Genomic DNA, 19,072 nt, shown 5'->3' with positions numbered 1-19,072 from the left:
CTGCAACTGTATCTGGTAGCAACAGACTGCGAGCAAGCCAAATGCCCAAAACTGTAGAGTGGAAAAATACGTCGTGGTTTTCTCACGTAATGAACCACTATTTAGCAGTGACGGTTTCGGTGACAAGCCACAACATGGCTGGCTCTCAAATAAGATTAGGGGGGAGAAAAAGATGAGAGGAGGGAGGGAAGCAACTCACAGAATATATTTGGTATGATTGTGTTTATCTAAAGCTATTAATTTGTAACACTAAAGACAGTTTAGGGATATAGACACTAAAAGCTTTAAAAAACAAAGGTTAATTCAGAAAAATGGATACCTCGGGGTGCCTGGGTGGCTCAGTCAGCTAAGGGCCTTCTATATCGGCTCTTGATACTGGCTCAGGTCATGATCTCACGGTCATGAGATCGAGCCCCACATCGGACTCTGCACGGAGTGTGGAGTCTGCAGGGGATTCTCTCTCTCCCTCTCTCTCCCTGCCCCTCCACCGCTCGCACTTTTTCTCCCTCTCTAAATAAATAACTTTAAAAAAAAGAAAAGGAAGACGGTTACCTCTGAAGGGGTAAGAACAGGATTAGAACAGAGGGGCACACAGAACATGTCTGAAGTAAAGCTTATACTTTTTTCTTTTCAATTAGGTGGTGGGTTCCTGGGTGTTGCTCACACCATGATTATTTTTCTTGCCTACGTGCAGGAAATCTGTCTCTTTGATACGCAACAATTGAAAATTTAAAAAGTACTTAAAGAGCTGGATAGCACAAGTCACAGAGTGACCTGCAGGCCCAGACCTCCACAAACATGCTTCGTTTGGCCCACAGGTTGGGGAACAACCAACTGAAGCACAGGAGCAGCTAGGTCCTTTATACAGGGCTCGTGCTCTCAGTGCATTGATGTCTCTCATTGGAGTCGCTGGCCCAGCTCCTGTGGGCATCTGAGTTTCCAACCACTAGTGTAGCACAGAAAGGCGACAGGCCATAGCTGCTCCAACTGCATCTGTTTGGGGTTTTGTTGTGTTGTGTTGTGTTGTGTTTAATATGAAATTTATTGTCAAAAATTGGTTTCCATGCAACACCCAGTGCTCATCCCAACAGGTGCCCTCCTCCATGCCCATCACCCACTTTTCCCTCCCTCCCACCCCCCCATCAACCCTCAGAATGTTCTCAGTTTTTAAGAGTCTCTTATGGTTTGCCTCCCTCCCTCTCTTTTTTTTCCCCTTCCCCTCCCCCATGGTCTTCCGTTAAGTTTCTCAGGATCTACATAAGAGTGAAAACATATGGTATCTTTCTCTGTATGACTTATTTCACTTAGCATAACACTCTCCAGTTCCATCCACGTTGCTACAAAAGGCCAGATTTCATTCCTTCTCGTTGCCAAGTAGTATTCCATTGTATATATAAACCACAACTTCTTTATCCATCCATCAGTTGATGGACATTTAGGCTCTTTCCATAATTTGGCTATTGTTGAAAGTGCTGCAAAAACATGGGTGTACAAGTGCCCCTATGCATCAGCACTCCTGTATCCCTTGGGTAAATTCCTAGCCAACTGCATCCGTTTTGTACGTGAGGACATACGGAGACCCAGAGCACGCGGTGAACCCTAGTGTGCTGATATTTGCTCATTTGTCACTAGTAGGACCCGGGAAAGAGGATCTGAGAACATTTACTAAGCATCTTTGTACTTTTCATGTGTTATTTTATATCTTTTTTTTTTTATCTTTAACCCTGTGAAGTAGGTAGTAGTATCCCATTCCACAGATGAAAAACTTAAGGTCCCAAAAGACCAAGACTTTTTTCCAAGATGATGGACAGGATTGGAGTCAGTATCTGAATGCAGATCATGCTGACTTAAAACCCCATGCTTTAGAACAAGATCATTTAGAAAAATTTTTTAATGTTTTTATTTATTTTTGAGACAGAGAAAGACAGAGTATGAGCAGGGGAGGGGCAGAGAGAGAGGGAGACACAGAATCCAAAGCAGGCTCCAGGCTCTGAGCTGTTAGCACAGAACCTGACGCAGGGCTTGAACTCACAGAGTGTGAGATCATGACCTGAGCTCAAGTTGGACGCTTAACCGACTGAGCCACCCAGGCACCCCTAAAGCCCAAGATCATTTTAAAAATCACTTATCCTGATTTCAGTATCTTTCCTTGCCTTTATCAGAACTGCTAACTTGTAGCAAGTGAATAATAATACCTTCTTTCTCTAGCTGAATACATATGGTTCATTCACTTCCTGAATACTTGTTCAGGACCTGCTGTATAGCAGACACTAGAGGAGAACAAGTAAATGATGGTAAAACACTGTCAAACTGTGATTAAAGAAAGGCCAAGAATAAAAGCTAAGAATCGGGTTCTACCCCTTCCCTATAAATAAATTAAAAATTAGGAGTGAGGCTAACTTATCTCTATCTTTAGAACATCCATTTTCAATTTAAACATAGAACTTTGGGAGCAGTAGCCAACTCTTAAAATTTTTTTGTTTCTTTATTTCTGAGAAAGAAAGAGAGAGAGAGAATCCAAAGCAGGCTCCAGGCTCTGACCTGTCAGTACAGAGCCCGATACGGGGCTCAAACTCACAAACTGTGAGATCATGACCTGAGCCGAAGTCAGGCACTTAACCGACTAAGCCACCCAGGTGCCCCGAGCAGTAGCCAACTCTTAAATTACTACAGATAAAATCTAAAGAAATCATTGAATGCTCTGTTAGTCTGGTCCTTACAGAAGCATTCACCAAGATGAAATTAAGTATGCAAATATTTTATTAGGGGAAATGCTTATACGTAAAAGAAAACATAAACGGAGTCATAGAAGGTAGGGAGAACCATGAAGCTGTGATGCAGGTCTGAGCCCCCGTGAAGAAAAGAGGGAGAGAAGGTTGAAAGAAGTGTCCTAGAACTAACTGCCTTGCAATCTAAGAAAGGCTCAGCAAAACCCTTTGTTTGGGAGAAGTCCTTGATCCAAAGTCCACTGACAAAGAGTCCCTTTTACCCTAGAAAGGGTCTACCTTAGCATGTCTCCCATCCCAGTAATCAGCCCTTGGGAGACATGACCTGGGCCTGGGTGCAGATTCAGTGATGAAATCCAAAGCAGCAGCGGGGCCCTGCTTTGATTACATTCAGTGAGTAATTTAAGAGGTACGTTTTCTTGTCTGCCATGCTCTAGTGGGGCAAAAATGCAATGTATTCTGCCTAGCTGGTTTTAGCGATTCACCCTATACTCTGTGTGCTTGATCTAGAGTTCCAAGGTCAATTCCTTGTTTTCTGTTACTGAAACCCTTTAATATAAATATCAAAACCATAAACGCAGGATGATGTATGAAACCAGACTGACTTACCTTACCCAGCCCCCGCCTTCCAGAATGGGCCTAAAAAAAGTCAGAATAAGTTTGGGCTGTAGGATATTGGGTCAGATATCCAAATGACTGGAAATTTACTGTGTAGGAAGGAGAGTATCCCCATGACTTAAAGACCTAAAACTCTCACATTATGAAAAAACTCAGTTTAGCAGAGAGGAATTAGGCAATATCATTAAAGTGCCATTTTGCATCCAGAAGACATGGGATTATTTTTACTTTTTTTTTTTAAGATTTTATTTTTAAGTAGTCTCTACACCCAATGTGGGACTCAAACTCAACAACTCCAAGATCAAGAGTTTCACACTCCGCCGACTGGGCCAGTCAGGCACCCCTATTTTTACTTTTTATTTAAATTGTACATATTTTTGGGGTGCCTGGGTGGCTCAGTTGGTTAAGTGTCCGAGTTCGGCTCAGGTCACGATCTCACAGTTCGTGAGTTCGAGCCCCGCGTCAGGCTCTGTGCTGACAGCTCAGAGCCTGGAGCCTGTTTCAGATTCTGTGTCTCCCTCTCTCTGACCCTCCCCCGTTCATGCTCTGTCTCTCTCTCTGTCTCAAAAATAAATAAATGTGAAAAAAAATTTTTTTAATAAATAAATAAATTGTACATATTTTTTAACTTTATTATTTTTAATTTTTAAAAACACGTTTATTTAATTTTGAGAGAGAGAGAGAGACACAGAGAGAGAGAGACAGAGTGAGAGTGGGGGAGGTGCAGAGAGAGAGGGAGATACAGAATCAAAAGCAGGCTCCAGGCTCTGAGGTCAGTACAGAGCCCGATGCAGGGCTCGCTCGAATCCATGGGCTGTGAGATCATGACCTGAGCCAAATCGGATGCCCAACCAAGTGAGCCACCCAGGCACCCCAAGCTTATTTATTTATTTTGAGACAGAGACAGAGACAGAGAATCCCGGGCAGGCTCCGCACGGTCAGCGCATAGCCTGATGCGGGGCTTGAACCCACGAACCCTGAGATCATGACCTGAGCCAGTCAGACGCTCAACTGACTGAGCCCACAAGCGCTCCAAATTGTACATATTTTTAATCCCCCATGATGAAAAGTTCAAAAGGCACAAAAAGATATAGAGGGGAAATCTCTTTCCCACGCTGTCTCACAACCAATCAGTTCGTCTCTCCAAAGAAACCAACATTTTGTGTCTTCCCAGATGTGTTTTATACATATACAGGCAAATGTGAATATTAAAATTTCCCCAAACTTTTACACAATATCAACCTATACACACTGTTCACGGCTTCTTGGTATTGGATTGTATGGATAGACCACACTTTATTGAGCCACTTCCCTACTGATGGATATTAAGTTTGTTTTCGATCTAATTTACAAACAACCTGGCACACATATCACTTTACATGTGCATGAGTACATCGGAAGGATAAATTTATGAAAATCCCTTAGTTAAAGTTATCTTCATTCATCATTTTGGTGCACTTTTCCCAAATGCCCCCAACAGAACTTGTACCAATCCTCTATCTAAAGGATACTTCTAGGTCAAAGAGATATAATACGAAAGATGGAAATACTATGTAAAATCAGATCGCTGCTCTCTAGGCTATCGTTTTATCTGTAAAGAATCAAAGGCACCACGGAGGAAAATAGTACAGTAGGTTTCCCTTCTCCACAATTTCAGTTACCAGTTGTCACCATTATCCGAAAGCAGATGATCGGGTGCACATATTGCCAGCTTGGTGGCAGCCTAACGTTATGTCGCAGCGTCTATGTCATTCACTTCACGTCATCCCATCACGTAGAAATTTTATCTTCACACGTCATCACAAGAAGGGTGGGTACCGTACAATATTTCTGGAGACTACATTCACACAACTTTCATTGTAATATATTGTTATAGACTGTTTCATTACTAGTTATTGTTATTCTCTTACTAAGCTTAATTTAGCAATTAAACTTCATACCTACCAAAGGAAAAAACACAGTATATATATAGTGTTCAGTATTATCCATGGTTTCAGGCATCCACCAGGGGCCTTGGAACATATTCCCCAAGGATAAGAGGGAACTACTGTATAATGAAACATAATTACTTTGGACATTCACAGAAGTTGAATTAAGGGACCTCACTGCCCTCTGAACCACTAAGGTAAGTGTGCCAAAATCAGCTAGAAGCAAAATTCCTAAACTGAACATTCAGCACCCAGGAGCTGGCGAAAAGTCAGCAAAACAGCAACAGGGGAGATGATGACTCCTGGGACTTCTAATACGACCCTTTGCAATTTCCCTCACAACGTCCAGCGTCCAGGGACAAGTTCCTTCCACTTGATTGTCCTGAAGTGCACGAAGCGGAGGAGAACCGCCTCGAGGGTGATGATAGGCCCCATTATGATGCAGAGAATGTTGAGGTGTGTGGAGCCCAGGGCTCAGAGGATTCTCCCCACAGCGATGGTCCGCTGGAAAAGGCCATTGTGGGCAATAGACGTGAAGAAATGTGAAGCCCCCGCGGGTTTTCTCGATGTGAGAGGGTTCCTGAATACCTGGCAGGTAAAACATACAGCCAGCTCCTCGGTTTAGAAACGTGGAATCCTGGGGGCGCCTGGGTGGCTCAGTCTGTTGAACGACCGGCTTCGGCTCAGGTCACGATCTTGCGGTACGTGGGTTCGAGCCCGAGTCAGGCTCTGTGCTGACAGCTCAGAGCCTGGAGTCTGCTTCCATTCTCTGTCTCCTCTCTCTGCCCCTACCCCACTCATGCCTCATGCTCTGTCTCTCAAAGATAAGTAAAAATATTTTTAAACATTAAGAAAAAAAAAAAGAAATGTGGAATCCTGTCAATATGCCCTTTCTGGGGAGACTCAGGGAGAATCTGGCCTCAGCCAATCACGGGGCAAGAGGGCTATACACCCCGCCCCTCGCTGCCCCCCCCCCCCGCCCCCCCCCTTCTTTCCGCCTTCCTCTAAGCGGGCCGAAAACCCCACCCAGCGTACCTGTGGGTCACGTGACACCGCCGCCTCACGTGACGCAGACCCAGGGCAGGGAGGGGGCGGGCCTCGAGCTGCATTACGTCATCACGTCGCGCGGCCGCGGAGACTAGAGCCGGGACTACCACCTTGACGGCTCCAGAGCCTCCGGGTCGGGGCGGCGGCGGCGGCGCTTGGGCTCCTCCTGAGCCGCCTGCTGGCCCCGCGCCCCACCCGGTCCCCTCGAGCTGGGAACGGACCCGGCGCCGCTGGGTGGGCCTGCGAGCGGAGGTGAGTTGCACGGTGGTGGTGGCAGGCAGCCCTTCCTTTCCTATCCCCCGATTCCAGCTTACGGCCCTGCCCCCAACCATCGTCTCCCTCCGGGTTGCAACGGAGAGACGAAGGGAGCGAAGGGAGGTCTGCGGGGCTGGGGCGCCCCCCTCGCAACTTCGCCCTGACCGCGCCCTTCCAGGACCTCCCCCTGGAGCTGCCGGCACTGTTCCCGGGTTGTCAGCGGGGGGGGGGGGCCGCGGGGGACGCCCTTCTTCTCTTCTCCTACCTGAAATTTACCCTTTCCAAAATTTGACACCTTTTCGCTCTCACCCCCTCCCCGAGTCTTCCAGGGTGCAGCTCCTCTATTCAGATGTTAACGGAAGTTCCCGAATAGGTAACCTCAAAAAGATGAGAGTGATGTGGCTGAGGTTTTGCCTGATGAGGCAGGAATCCCCAAGGAGGAAGAGTACAGTGCATTAGGGTTACTGTCAGTTTTGACACTGACACCGTAAAGCCCAGTCCTAGGCTGAGCCCTGTGGTTAACAGTAAGTGGGTATCTGTTCAGACTTTTCTTACATCTCCAGAGTTGGAAGTAAGTTGATTTAAGGAAACTCTTTTTGAAAAACTTTGTATGCTTTGATGAATCACCTCCTTTTCTGTAAAATGGATCTTGCAGGGTTTTTGGAGGGATTTTCTCGAGTACTTATAAAATAATATGCTAACTGTACATAGGAGCAGATGAGAATTTAGGATCTTGTTTGTGCCAGTCAAAAATCATGGTCGTGAGTTGTGGACTCTTGAAGATTGTAGTTTGATTTTTTTTTTTCTTGGATCATTTCAGGAAGTTGTAGATTCCAGTAAGACTGTCATAATAACCCTGCCATTTCATTCCCCAGAAATTTTCCTTGAAGCAAAACGAGTGTCACTAAAGCTTGTCAACAATCAAAAAAGTAAAAAGTACATTTTTAAATGTACTTAGTTTATTTGATGCATACAAGTGAACTTTGCAAGTGACTGCTTATGGCAGTAAAATTAGAGGAGTTTTAATAGGTTTCTATCCTAATAATTAGGCTCTTGGTTTTAGTATAGAAGAATTACTACTGGACGGTTGCTAATAATGTAGAGTAGGAAGACCCTTCAATAGAAGAGATTCAATAACTTAATCACATGAGAGGCACTTGGGTGGCTCAGTTGGTTAAGCTTCCAACTCCTGATTTGGGCTTAGGTCAGGATCTCAATGTTCCTGAGTTGGAGTCCTGCCCCGGCATTGGGCTCTGCTCTGACAACATGGAGCCTGCTTGGGATTCTCTCTCTTCCTCTCTCACTGTCCCTTCCCCGCTGGCATGCTACACATTTTAAAATAAAAAATTTAATCACATGAAAATCCGTAGATAAGCTTGCAGTGTTTCCATTATTCAGGGTAGGTATTGGTCCTCATTTGAAATGTCATTTTAAGAAGAAATCCAGATATATTTGGAAGTCACAAATAATTCTTTGCGTACTTCTTTAGAAAAAGTTCGTTTTCACTGACTGGCCTTTATTGCTGTAAGGTGAATACACAATTTTTCTTTTCTTGCTTTTAACTTCTAAACATTCTGTACACCTGCCAGAATAGGAAAACTATATAAACAGGAAAAGATATATAAATATATGAAAAATAAATAAAACAAGATCCTACCTTCTAAGTACTTATCTCCTTATTCTTTAAATGATATCGCACCTTTAAGAGATTTTATCTTCTCATTTTATCATGTGAGATAACAGCACTGTGAAGACATACGATCTATGTGTGGTTTCTTTATATTTCGAGTACAGTTGAGTATTGATTATAGTGTTGAGTGGTAGGGGCTCTCGATACTGGAATTCAGAGGAAGAATCGTTGTTATTTGGGATTATTAGTGGCTAGATTGTGGTGGTAAGAGCAGTAATAGGAATGTTCTCTACTTAATATCTGAGGAAGCCTCCTTAATTTGTATTGATAATTGAACATTTTTAGTTGTCCTAGTCCTTCAAGTATGTTCTGGGTTTATTTTCTTTTTCTGTTGTTGCAGAATCCAAGGACCCCTTTCGTTCTTTCTCCACATTGCTTGATGGGAGGCATTATGGCCCCCAAAGACATAATGACAAATACTCATGCTAAATCCATCCTCAATTCAATGAACTCCCTCCGGAAGAGCAATACCCTCTGCGATGTGACACTGAGAGTAGAGCAGAAAGACTTCCCTGCCCATCGGATTGTGTTGGCCGCCTGTAGCGATTACTTCTGTGCCATGTTCACTAGTGAGGTAAGTGGTAAGTTTTCACCTTACAAATGAAAGTCACACATGTAACCTTTTAGTTGTCTCATTTCAGTGAATCAAATGATAGAAGCTTGATAGAATAGTGAATTTCTGTGGTGTGGTGGTTCAGTGCACAGACTCTGGTCAAGATCTGCCTTTTGACTGTGTCTTAGTTTCCCCATCTCCAAATTAGGAATCACAGCAATGTGCAATCACATATGGTTATTGTGACAGTTATTTGAGAAAATCACATATGAAGTGCTTACAACAGCATCTGGCACGTGGTAAAACACAAATGTCAGCTACTGGATTTTACTTATTGTTTATTTATTTATTTATTTATTTTTAATGTTTGTTTTTGAGAGAGAGAGAGAGACAGAGCACGAGTGGGGGAGGGGTAGAGGGCAAGAGGGAGACACAGAATCTGAAGCAGGCTCCAGGTTTTGAACTGTCAGCACAGAGCCCGACGCGGGGCTCGAAGTCACAAGCCACGAGATCATGACCGAGCCGAGGTCGGACGCTTAACCGACTGAGCCACCCAGGCGCCCCAGATTTTACTTTTAAAATTTGGTTTCCTATTTTTCTCCTTCCAAAGTCTAATATTTTATTTATTCTACTTATTTTTTAACGTTTATTTATTTATCTTGAGAGAGAGTGCATGCTTGCACGCGCATGGCGAGCAGGAGAAGGTCAGAGGGAGAAAGCGGGCTCTGTGCTGTCAGCATAGAGTTGGACGTGGGGCTTGATTTCATGAACTGCAAGATCATGACCTGAGCTGAAATCAAGAGTCAGGTGCTCAACGAACTGAGCCACCTAGGCGCCCCCAAAATCTAATATTTTAAAGTGAATACTAGGACGATAAGGGAGAGGGAAGGAAAGAGGAGTGTAGGATTCAGTCCTCATCCACCTAACAGCATATGAAGAAAATCAGTATTCATCCTACCAATGTAGAGTTTAGTGTAATTTCAAATGAGAGGAGGAGGACTTAACAAATAACTCAATGACTGCATGGGTATATGCAGTATAACTTGGGGAAAAATGCTGACTATGGAGTGTGAGCAGTAAAAGAGAAAAAGGAAAAGGTTGGCTTGACAAGAAAAAAGGTTGTGCTTACAGGTATTAAGAAAGACTGCTTGGGGCACTTGGGTGGCTCAGTTGGTTAAGCATCTGACTTTGGCTCAGGTCATGATCTCATGGCTCGTGAGTTCGAGCCCCACGTTGGGCTCTCTGCTGTCAGTGTGGAGTCCACTTCAGATCCTCTGTCCCCCAATCTCTCTGTCCCTCCCTGCTCATGCACGCTCTCTTCCCCTGTCTCTCAAAAATAAAAATAAAGAAAGACTGCTTTAGTAATTGACAGAACTTTTAAAACATAGAGTAAGGCTGTTGAATATATTGTGAATGACTCTTAGCTGAACAGCAGAAAGCACCGCAACTTTTTTTATTTTTCAAAATCTAAAGTCTGATTTTTAAATTTTAAATAAATTATCTTGAATTTTTTAACCTTGAGTGATGAGTACACCAATGTGTATTATATCACATACCTCTACTTAAATACGCCTGAAATATCTCATTGTATCAACATTTTTTAAAAAATCTTTTTAGGGGCGCCTGGGTGGCGCAGTCGGTTAGGCGTCCGACTTCAGCCAGGTCACGATCTCGCGGTTCATGAGTTCGAGCCCCGCATCGGGCTCTGGGCTGATAGCTCAGAGCCTGGAACCTGTTTCCGATTCTGTGTCTCCCTCTCTCTCTGCCCCTCCCCCGTTCATGCTCTGTCTCTCTCTGTCCCCCCCCAAAAAAAAAATAAAATAAAATAAACGTTGAAAAAAAATAAAAATCTTTTTAACCACCAGTATTTTTTTTTTAAGTTAATCTCATCATCTTAGTGAAGATGTTGCTGTTGGATCGGAATAAGAGAGGTGGTTACATAATAATAACTACCTTTTATAGGGCAGGTACTGTGTTGGGTGATTGTTGTATGTTATTCACCCTAGGGTTAGATGTTACCATCTCATTTTACAAATGAATAAACAAGGTCTTATATATTAAATGACTTGCCCAAGATCACATGGCTTATAAATGACAGAGATGGGGTTTAATCCTAAATTTTCTGACACTAAACCCATACAATATATGCTGTATCTGAAAAGCTACAAACATGTTGTATTGCTCTACACAGATCTTACTTACTTGCGTTATACACATTTTAACTACTGTGCTTCCTTAGCCTCTGATATATGGGTTTTTATATTCTCCAATTTCAAAGCCAAAATAGTTTATGGTTCTCTGAGCCAGTGCTCGGTCACATGGCTGGTAGGAAAAACATGGAAACCTGACAGATCATTCCAGCTACTTCAGGCTAATTTTAAAATGCTCTTGTGTAATATAACATCACAGATCCCTATCCCATATTGTCCTCCAGAAAGAATATCTGCCCAAGAGCATCAGAAGCAGTTGGCATTTAACTGGGTAAGGACGGTTCTCTCAGCAGCTGCTGAGCATGAAGGTACTAATGGATCAGGACTGCTGACTGCTAATTATATAGCGTGCATCCTGTTCTCTGTGAGCTGGAGGAAAATAGTCTGTCTTTGCTCTCTCTGCACATTCAGAGTGGTAAGGAGTTCTCTGAAAGAATTCTCTCTTTTTTCTCACCAGGGACCATTTTATAGTTTTTCTTTAAAAACTGGTATTAGGCAAGAAAATGCCAGATGGTTTTGTCTTTATTTTTAAGAGTAATTGACATAAAGGAGAGGGTTCAGAGACCTGGGTCCTAGGCTCAATTCTCTTAACAATGCTGTGTGAACTCTGGCAGCCATTTAACTTCACTGGGTTGATCTTTAAAATAAAGTAGTTGAACTAGATGATTTCATTTTTCTCTTCCCGCCCTAAAATGCTCTTCAAATGTGGTCCAATTAAAGTGTCATTTGAGTGAGGCAAGAGGACCTGAGTTTCATCTGTCTCTTGCTAGTTAAGAGACCTTGGTTAAGTCACATAACTTCTTTGAACCTTAGATCCTTTTTGTCATAAATAGCAATAATATCAGACCTCTAACTACTTTGCCAGGTTGCTGTGAGAATCAGGTGAAATAATAGTAAGTAAGAAGCACTCTGAAAAATTGTAAAGCAAATATTAGTGTGAAATGATACTATAAATTGCTCTGAGTTCATAGATAGTGAAATATTTTCATATTTAAGTTATTTGATGGGAAAATAGTTTATTGAATAAGAAGTTTTAGGAATAAATGTACTTATATATTTCTGCTGCTTGTATACATACTATGTGCAGAGTTAACAAATGTTTTTACAAAACAATGTTCTAGTGACGTTTTTTGTGTGTGTTTATCTTTGAGAGAGAGAGAGAAAGAGTGGGGGAAGGGCAGAGAGAGGGACGCAGAGGATCCAAAGTGGGTTCTGTGCTGACAGCAGAGAGCCTGATGCGGGGCTCAAACTCATGGACCGTGAGATCATGACCTGAGCCAAAGTTGGATGCTTAACTGACTGAGCCACCCAGGTGCCCTGCTTACGAGTGCTATTTTTAATGTTAGGGATTGATTTTGTTCTTGGCTTTGGTAGAGAATACTTTTTGATTATTATTCTTTTGGGCTGATGGCGGAATCAAAGATGATAAAGATGTGTAGTTCATAATGGAAACGCACTGGAATTTTGTGAGTAATTCGAATTTCCAACTAAGGTTAAGTTGTAGTAAGAGTTTCATAAGGTAATTGATTTTTAGATAGTTTACTGTCCTGTAAAATTAAAGACTTATACCCTTAGCCGAACAATTTTCTATGATTATCCAGGCGTCTTCAATACTCATAATTGCAATGATGCATTCTGGGACTAAATATTCCACTAAACAATTAGTGAAAATAGTCAAAATAGCCAATATAGCCAAAATAGTCAATCTGATATTTAGAAAAAGTACCAATTCAGTTATACCCAGTGTCACAGTAGAGTGCCCCTTAAGATGACCTGAATATTTGGTCATTACTAAATGTACTCGGGGGCGCCTGTGTGGCTTAGTCAGTTAAGCGTCTGTCTGACTTTGTTTCAGGTTCATGAGTTTGAGCCGTGCGTCAGGCTCTGTGCTGACAACCTGCTTCAGATTCCGTAGCTCCCTCTCTCTCTCTGCCCCTCCCCCGATTGTGCTCTCTCTTTCTCTCTCTCATAAATAAACAGTGGAAGAAAAAAAAAGTACTCGAAGAACAAATAGAACAATAATGAGTAGTCATGAGTCTGGAGCTGTAAGCCACAGAGTCCTCTACAAGCGTGAAACCTCATTGAAATTTTGTGTTTTATCTTAAAAGCTCATGGACACTAGTACTATGTTCACAGAACTTTTGGATTCAGTCCTGTAATAGATCTATGTTTGTTTTATTACAAAAGCAGTGTTTTAAATTATTCACTGGTGAAATTAATATTCCAGGGTGTCACCTCCCGGTGTGCTCTTGAGTAGCATGCAGCTACCCCAAGTTGGACAAGCTACAAATACATGCCATATTTGCTTCATACAAATCAAACAAATTAGACCATACTTTTTTATTTATTTATTTTTTTGTGTTTTTTTTAACGTTTTATTTATTTTTGAGACAGGGAGAGACAGAGCATGAACGGGGGAGGGTCAGAGAGAGGGAGACACAGAATCTGAAACAGGCTCCAGGCTCTGAGCTGTCAGCACAGAGCCCGACGCGGGGCTCGAACTCACGGACCGTGAGATCATGACCTGAGCCGAAGTCGGCCGCTTAACCAATGTCGGCCGCTTAACTGACTGAGCCACCCAGGCTCCCCGACCGTAATTTTTTAAAGATGGGCGTTAATATTAACATCCCTTCAAGCTCTCGGGTATGAGATTCTGCCTTTATCTCGTGGAATCATAACCACTGTTATTTCATACCCTTTGAATTCTCAGCTTTCAGAGAAGGGGAAACCTTATGTTGATATTCAAGGCTTAACTGCTTCTACCATGGAGATTCTGTTGGACTTCGTGTACACTGAAACTGTACATGTGACGGTGGAGAATGTACAAGAACTGCTTCCTGCAGCCTGTCTGCTTCAGCTGAAAGGTACAGATGATAAAGTTGCTATTGCTCATGCCACAGTAGCCTTGGAAATACTTAGAATTAATCAGGTAAACTTAATCACAGAAATTATGGAGACAGACTGTGGACGCTCATGTTTACCGCCTGCGGCACAGAAGATCAGGTCTCAATCACAACGTCAAAGAACCTCTCCATATGTGGCCATTTGGCTCTTTAGAAGAGCATTTAGGCCTTTTCTGTTTTAAAAAAAATGAAAGAGGGGATAACACACATTTTCTTACATGTATGTACATACTAGCTCTACAAGGAGACACAAGAAACTGATACTGTTCATCACCTATATGGAAGGGAACTAGATGGCCAGGTGGAAAGGGAGGCTGGGGGGTTATTCATGGTAAACTCTTTTGTACTTTTAATTTTGAGCCACGTAAATTGTGTATTGAAAATTTAAATTGGCACACAAAAATGAAAGTATATAATGTTTTCACAGGATATGGGGTGGTCCCCCTTCCTATTTCCAGACTGTCTTTCTTAACCTGCATTGATGTTTCTGTTATTTTTAGTATTTCGAAATGCCTGGTTGAAAGTGTTCTGTTTTTAATACATGATTGAAAAACAGTATTGAAGCTTTTGCATTAGTGCACAAATTAGGTTTATACTCTGAACTTTGCAATTAGAGAAATAAGGAGTTGTCGTTAGTAGCTCTTATTTTTCCTTGGCAGGAGTCTTTCAGTCAAGTTTTCATAGGGAGTAGAAATTAGGTACATTATGTTAAATTATGATTGGTTTTATAAAAGCTTGGTTCCCAGGAGTATGTTTTGTTTAATTGTGCCAGTGTCCATAGAAGCAATTTGTCTTGCTATACTTATTTTTAAAGCTGAAACAGAGACACACAAGACCTTGCTTGAAGGTCGCACGACACATAAAACAGAAATTGGATTTGAATTCCTTAAGCATAAAATTTCTAATTTGATCCTTACCTGTGTTGAGCCAGGATTCCTCTGTTACCTTGTAGAGAAGATGTCTCCTTCCAAGAATGTAGACCAACCAGTTCACACCTGGTCAAGTACCCTGAAGTGTTCATTGTCTGTGTTTGTCCTAGGTGTGAAGCAAGCCTGCTGTGAGTTCTTAGAAAGTCAGTTGGACCCCTCTAATTGCCTGGGTATCAGGGATTTTGCTGAAACTCACAATTGTGTTGACCTGATGCAAGCAGCTGAGGTTTTTAGTCAGAAGCATTTTCCGGAAGTGGTACAGCATGAAGAATTCATTCTTCTAAGTCAAGGAGAAGTGGAAAAGCTAATCAAGTGCGATGAAATTCAGGTACAAATTTGGCTTGGTATTGGGGTTTCTTCAAGACTGGAACATTACAAAACTTGGGAAAGGGGGGGCACTCGGGTGACTCAGTTTGTTGAACGTCTGACTCTTGATCTCAGCTCAGGTCTTGATCTCAAGTCGTGAGTTAAAGCCCCGTGTTGGGCTCTGGGTTGGGTGTGGAACCTACTAAAAGAAAACAAACACAAAACTAGGAAAAAGCAAGGTGGATTTACTGTGTTTCTGTAGCAGGGCATCTTAATCAAGTGTCAATATTGGCTCCAAAGGTTTCATTAAATACCCCTGAAATTTTATGCCAAATTTATGGGAGGGAGTTTTGGGAAGGAGTTAGCCACCTCCCTCAATATACAATCCCAATGGTTAAGAGTCACTATTGAAGAGACAGTGGTGTGGAATAAGCAGAAATTTGAAGTAAAGAGATTTCTATAGAGCACTTCTGTATTACTCATTCACTCATTTTACAAACATTTACGGAGAATATCTACTCTACAGCAGTAGATATTCTGAATAAACTATCTGTGCCAGGTGCTATGGCTCCAAGAGTGAGTAAGATACAGTCCTTGTTTTCAGTAATTCACAACATAGTGGTAGAGACAGAGAAAGACAAAACTTAATAGAATATAGTGAGAATAATGAGGTTATTCAAAGTGAAGAAATTAGAAGAAAGAAGAATAAACCTTTTACATTTAAATTAGACCAAAAAGGAAGTGGATCAAAAAGAAGTGAAAAAAAGGTTGGAGACCGTAAACAGGAGGCAGATCATAAGTGCCTAATGGGGGGGGGGGGGAAATGGGGGAGTGGGGAGAAGGAACATATGAACTGTGTCTTGAAGGAGTTGTGTTCCACCCAGCAGAAGGGAAGCCACCTGGGCACAGGCAAGGGTTCAGTCACCTGGCCCAGCAAGAAAGATCTTAGGTAATCCTGATGCTAAGTCATAGTGCCAGTAGCCAGCAGAGTTTTTATTGCACAGAGGTCTGTAGTTAGGCTAACAATTAGAGTGACAATTGTTTCCCCTCGTCAGGAGAAATTCACTTCTCTAGGAAGGCTAAGAGTTCATTTGTTTTCCTCCCACTCTGCTCAGATAAATTTTGAATTAGTGGATATCCGGAAGTTAGTGGCACCTCAATTTAAACAAGAGATATATTGGGAAGGAATCAAAATCTGATTAATATTCTAAATGCTGGGGGTGCCTAGGTGGCTCAGGTGGTTAAGCATCTGACTTGGGCTTAGGTCATGATCTCACAGTTTGTGAGTTTGAGCCCCGCGGCGAGCTTGTGCTGACAGCTCAGAGCCTGGAGCCTGCTTCAGATTCTGTGTCTGCCTCTCTCTCTCTCTGCCCCTCCCCTGCTCATACTCTGTGTGTGTGTGTGTCTCTCTCTCTCTCTCTAAACTAAATAAACATTGGGATGCCTGGGTGGCTCAGTCAGTTAAGCGTCCGACTTCAACTCAGGTCACGATCTCGCAGTCCATGAGTTCAAGACTCGCGTCGGGCTCTGGGCTGATGGCTCAGAGCCTGGAGCCTGCTTCAGATTCTGTGTCTCCCTCTCTCTCTGACCCTCCCCCGTTCATGCTCTGTCTCTCTCTGTCTCAAAAATAAATAAATGTTTAAAAAATATATTAAAAAAAAAACTAAATAAACATTAAAATAAATAAATAAAAATTTAAAAAGTAAATGATGTAGAAGAAATTTGCTAAAGAAATCCTATAGTTTACTTTCATAAACCAAATAATAACTCTCTGATTTATTTTGTTAAAACTAGAATTTTCATGTAATATAATAAGATCTTAAGAATATTTATCATATTTTAGCCAACTTTTTCTTTTTGCCTTCCCCTACGGAGTTCTGAGGGAAAATTTATTAAGGTACATTGGTGACATTGTTTCCAAAATAAAGAGGAATCATTTTTCCAGTTTGACTTATTAGCCCAGAGAAGCTGGTGTTACAAGTGTTACTGAGACAAATATTTGCTAAAGTTTTGTTCTCACTCTTGCTGTGGTAGAACATTGTGTCCATGCACTGAAATGCCAGGTGTAGACAAAGGGCACATTCTTCAGACTTGGGAAGTTGGTAATTTGCTAGAATATCTTGATTTTTCTTGATTTAACCATGCATTAGGAAATGCAGTAAATAGCGTGAACAATATAGACTTAAAGTTCACTGCACATGACAAAATTGCTAAAACTTACTCAGCATTTACTATTGGTTTCCTTTATTAAATATTTATTGGGCACTTAGTGCCCAGAACAGTTCTGGGTGCCAGCAATCCAATTGTGAACACAACAGATAAAAAATTACTATACTCTGGACTTTTCATTTTAATGGCACCATTCTTGGTATATTTTATCTTATGTAGTTGTCAAAATTGTCCCCATTTTTCAGAGAAAGAAACTGATGCTTCGAGGGTAAGCGTCATACTGGAGCTAATAAGTGGCAGAGCCAGGTCTCATATCTGAGCAGTCTGGCTCCAGATTCTGTTCTGTTCCATGAAACTGTGAGCTGGTTGCCTAGTTAGTTTCTAATTGACCAAATCAGCGAGCAGTTACAGAAGTCATATGTAGTCATAGAACTATATATACTTTGGAATAAAACTAAATGGAATAGGGAGAGCAAAAAACTTTTTTATTCAGAAACTCAGATGAAAAGAGTTTGAGAACTCTTCCCTCAGTGTCTGTAAAGACTGTCTTTTTTTTCTGGAAAGACAGCAAGTGGCACATTGTTTCTCTTCTGTATTCCAGCCAGAAAGAGGAACCAGATGTCTAACTCCCCAGCTAATACTTCCTCTTAATTATATAAAACGATACTACTTAACACAGAAGCAGTATGTTGTACTGGTTAAAACAACATAGGCTTTAGAATCAGGGTGGGGTTTATTTTGGCTGTGTGGCACGTGTTAACCTAACCACTAATCTTCAGTTTCCTCTTCTGTAGATAATAGTCCTACTTAGTGCATGAGGTCATTCTGATCATTAAATAAGAATATCAGTGCCTTGGGGCGCCTGGGTGGCTCAGTCGGTTACGGTTACGTGTCCGACTTCCGGCTCAGGTCACGATCTCTTGGTCTGTGAGTTCGAGCCCCGCATCGGGCTCTGTGCTGACAGCTCAGAGCCTGGAGCCTGTTTCAGATTCTGTGTCTCCCTCTCTCTCTGACCCTCCCCCGTTCGTGCTGTCTCTCTGTGTCTCAAAAATAAATAAACGTTAAAAAAAAAAAATTAAAAAAAAAAAAGAATATCAGTGCCTGATACATAAAATAGTTCTCTGAAAATTTATTATGGGGAAATTTTTCTCCATAGTGAAACATTAATGTGAAGGTTTTTTCCTCCCAGTTTAGCTGTTTCTCTGCAAGTCTAGTTTATTCTCTCTTCAGTAAGATCAAGGGTCGCTGCTCATGATTGAAAAACCCCATTATAAACTGATGTATCTAATTTAAACCTAGAATGTGTTAGAGCCTAGCATGGAGCTGTTTACAACTGTTAGCTTGTCTTTTTTTTTTTTTTTTTTTTTTTTTTTAATTGTGGGCACCCTTCTGCGTACTTCCCTGCCTCTAATCCATCAGCAGGCTGGGTTAGTTTCACCTCCCATAAATTTGGTGCATAAATTTCAGTCACCACTGCTATGGCTTAAGTACCCATCACCATTTGCCTAATGTGCTAGCTGGCGTCCCAGCTCTTGGCCCTTCTAATCTGTTCTACCCATGCTAGTCAGGGTGATCTTTACAGAACATTGATATGATCATATCCCAAGCTTGCTTGAAACCTTTTCATGGGTTCCCATTGCTGTTAGAGTAAATTCCAGTCTTCTAACGCTCTCTCTGAGCTGGCCCTTGCTTACCTCTCCAGTTTGATCTTTTACCATTCTTCCCCTGCCTCATTCCT

The 19,072-nt window shown here is 42.0% G+C and overlaps 1 protein-coding gene across 2 annotated transcripts in view; it reads left to right on the top strand.

Moving 5' to 3' along the window:
* The first annotated feature begins 5,482 nt into the window (after positions 1 to 5,482).
* Positions 5,483 to 19,072, top strand: part of KLHL12 (kelch like family member 12) — a 33,904-nt gene continuing 20,314 nt past the window's right edge. The window contains exons 1-4 of one of the 2 annotated variants that reach the window (XM_040462064.1): positions 5,483 to 5,867; positions 8,605 to 8,838; positions 13,738 to 13,891; positions 14,970 to 15,187. In XM_040462064.1, the coding sequence (XP_040317998.1) occupies positions 5,565 to 5,867; positions 8,605 to 8,838; positions 13,738 to 13,891; positions 14,970 to 15,187 (909 nt within the window). In that variant the 5' untranslated portion in view covers positions 5,483 to 5,564. Of the gene's footprint in view, positions 5,868 to 6,386; positions 6,572 to 8,604; positions 8,839 to 13,737; positions 13,892 to 14,969; positions 15,188 to 19,072 lie in introns of those variants that run through there. The other variant, XM_040462066.1, reaches the window with a different exon arrangement.

This window comes from Herpailurus yagouaroundi, unplaced genomic scaffold, assembly GCF_014898765.1.
Source record: "Herpailurus yagouaroundi ecotype Mexico unplaced genomic scaffold, PumYag 308, whole genome shotgun sequence".
In the NCBI taxonomy this organism is placed as follows: domain Eukaryota; kingdom Metazoa; phylum Chordata; class Mammalia; order Carnivora; family Felidae; genus Herpailurus; species Herpailurus yagouaroundi.
Note: the sequence above shows the minus strand (reverse complement) of the source record. Positions and strands in the feature narration are given on the sequence as shown.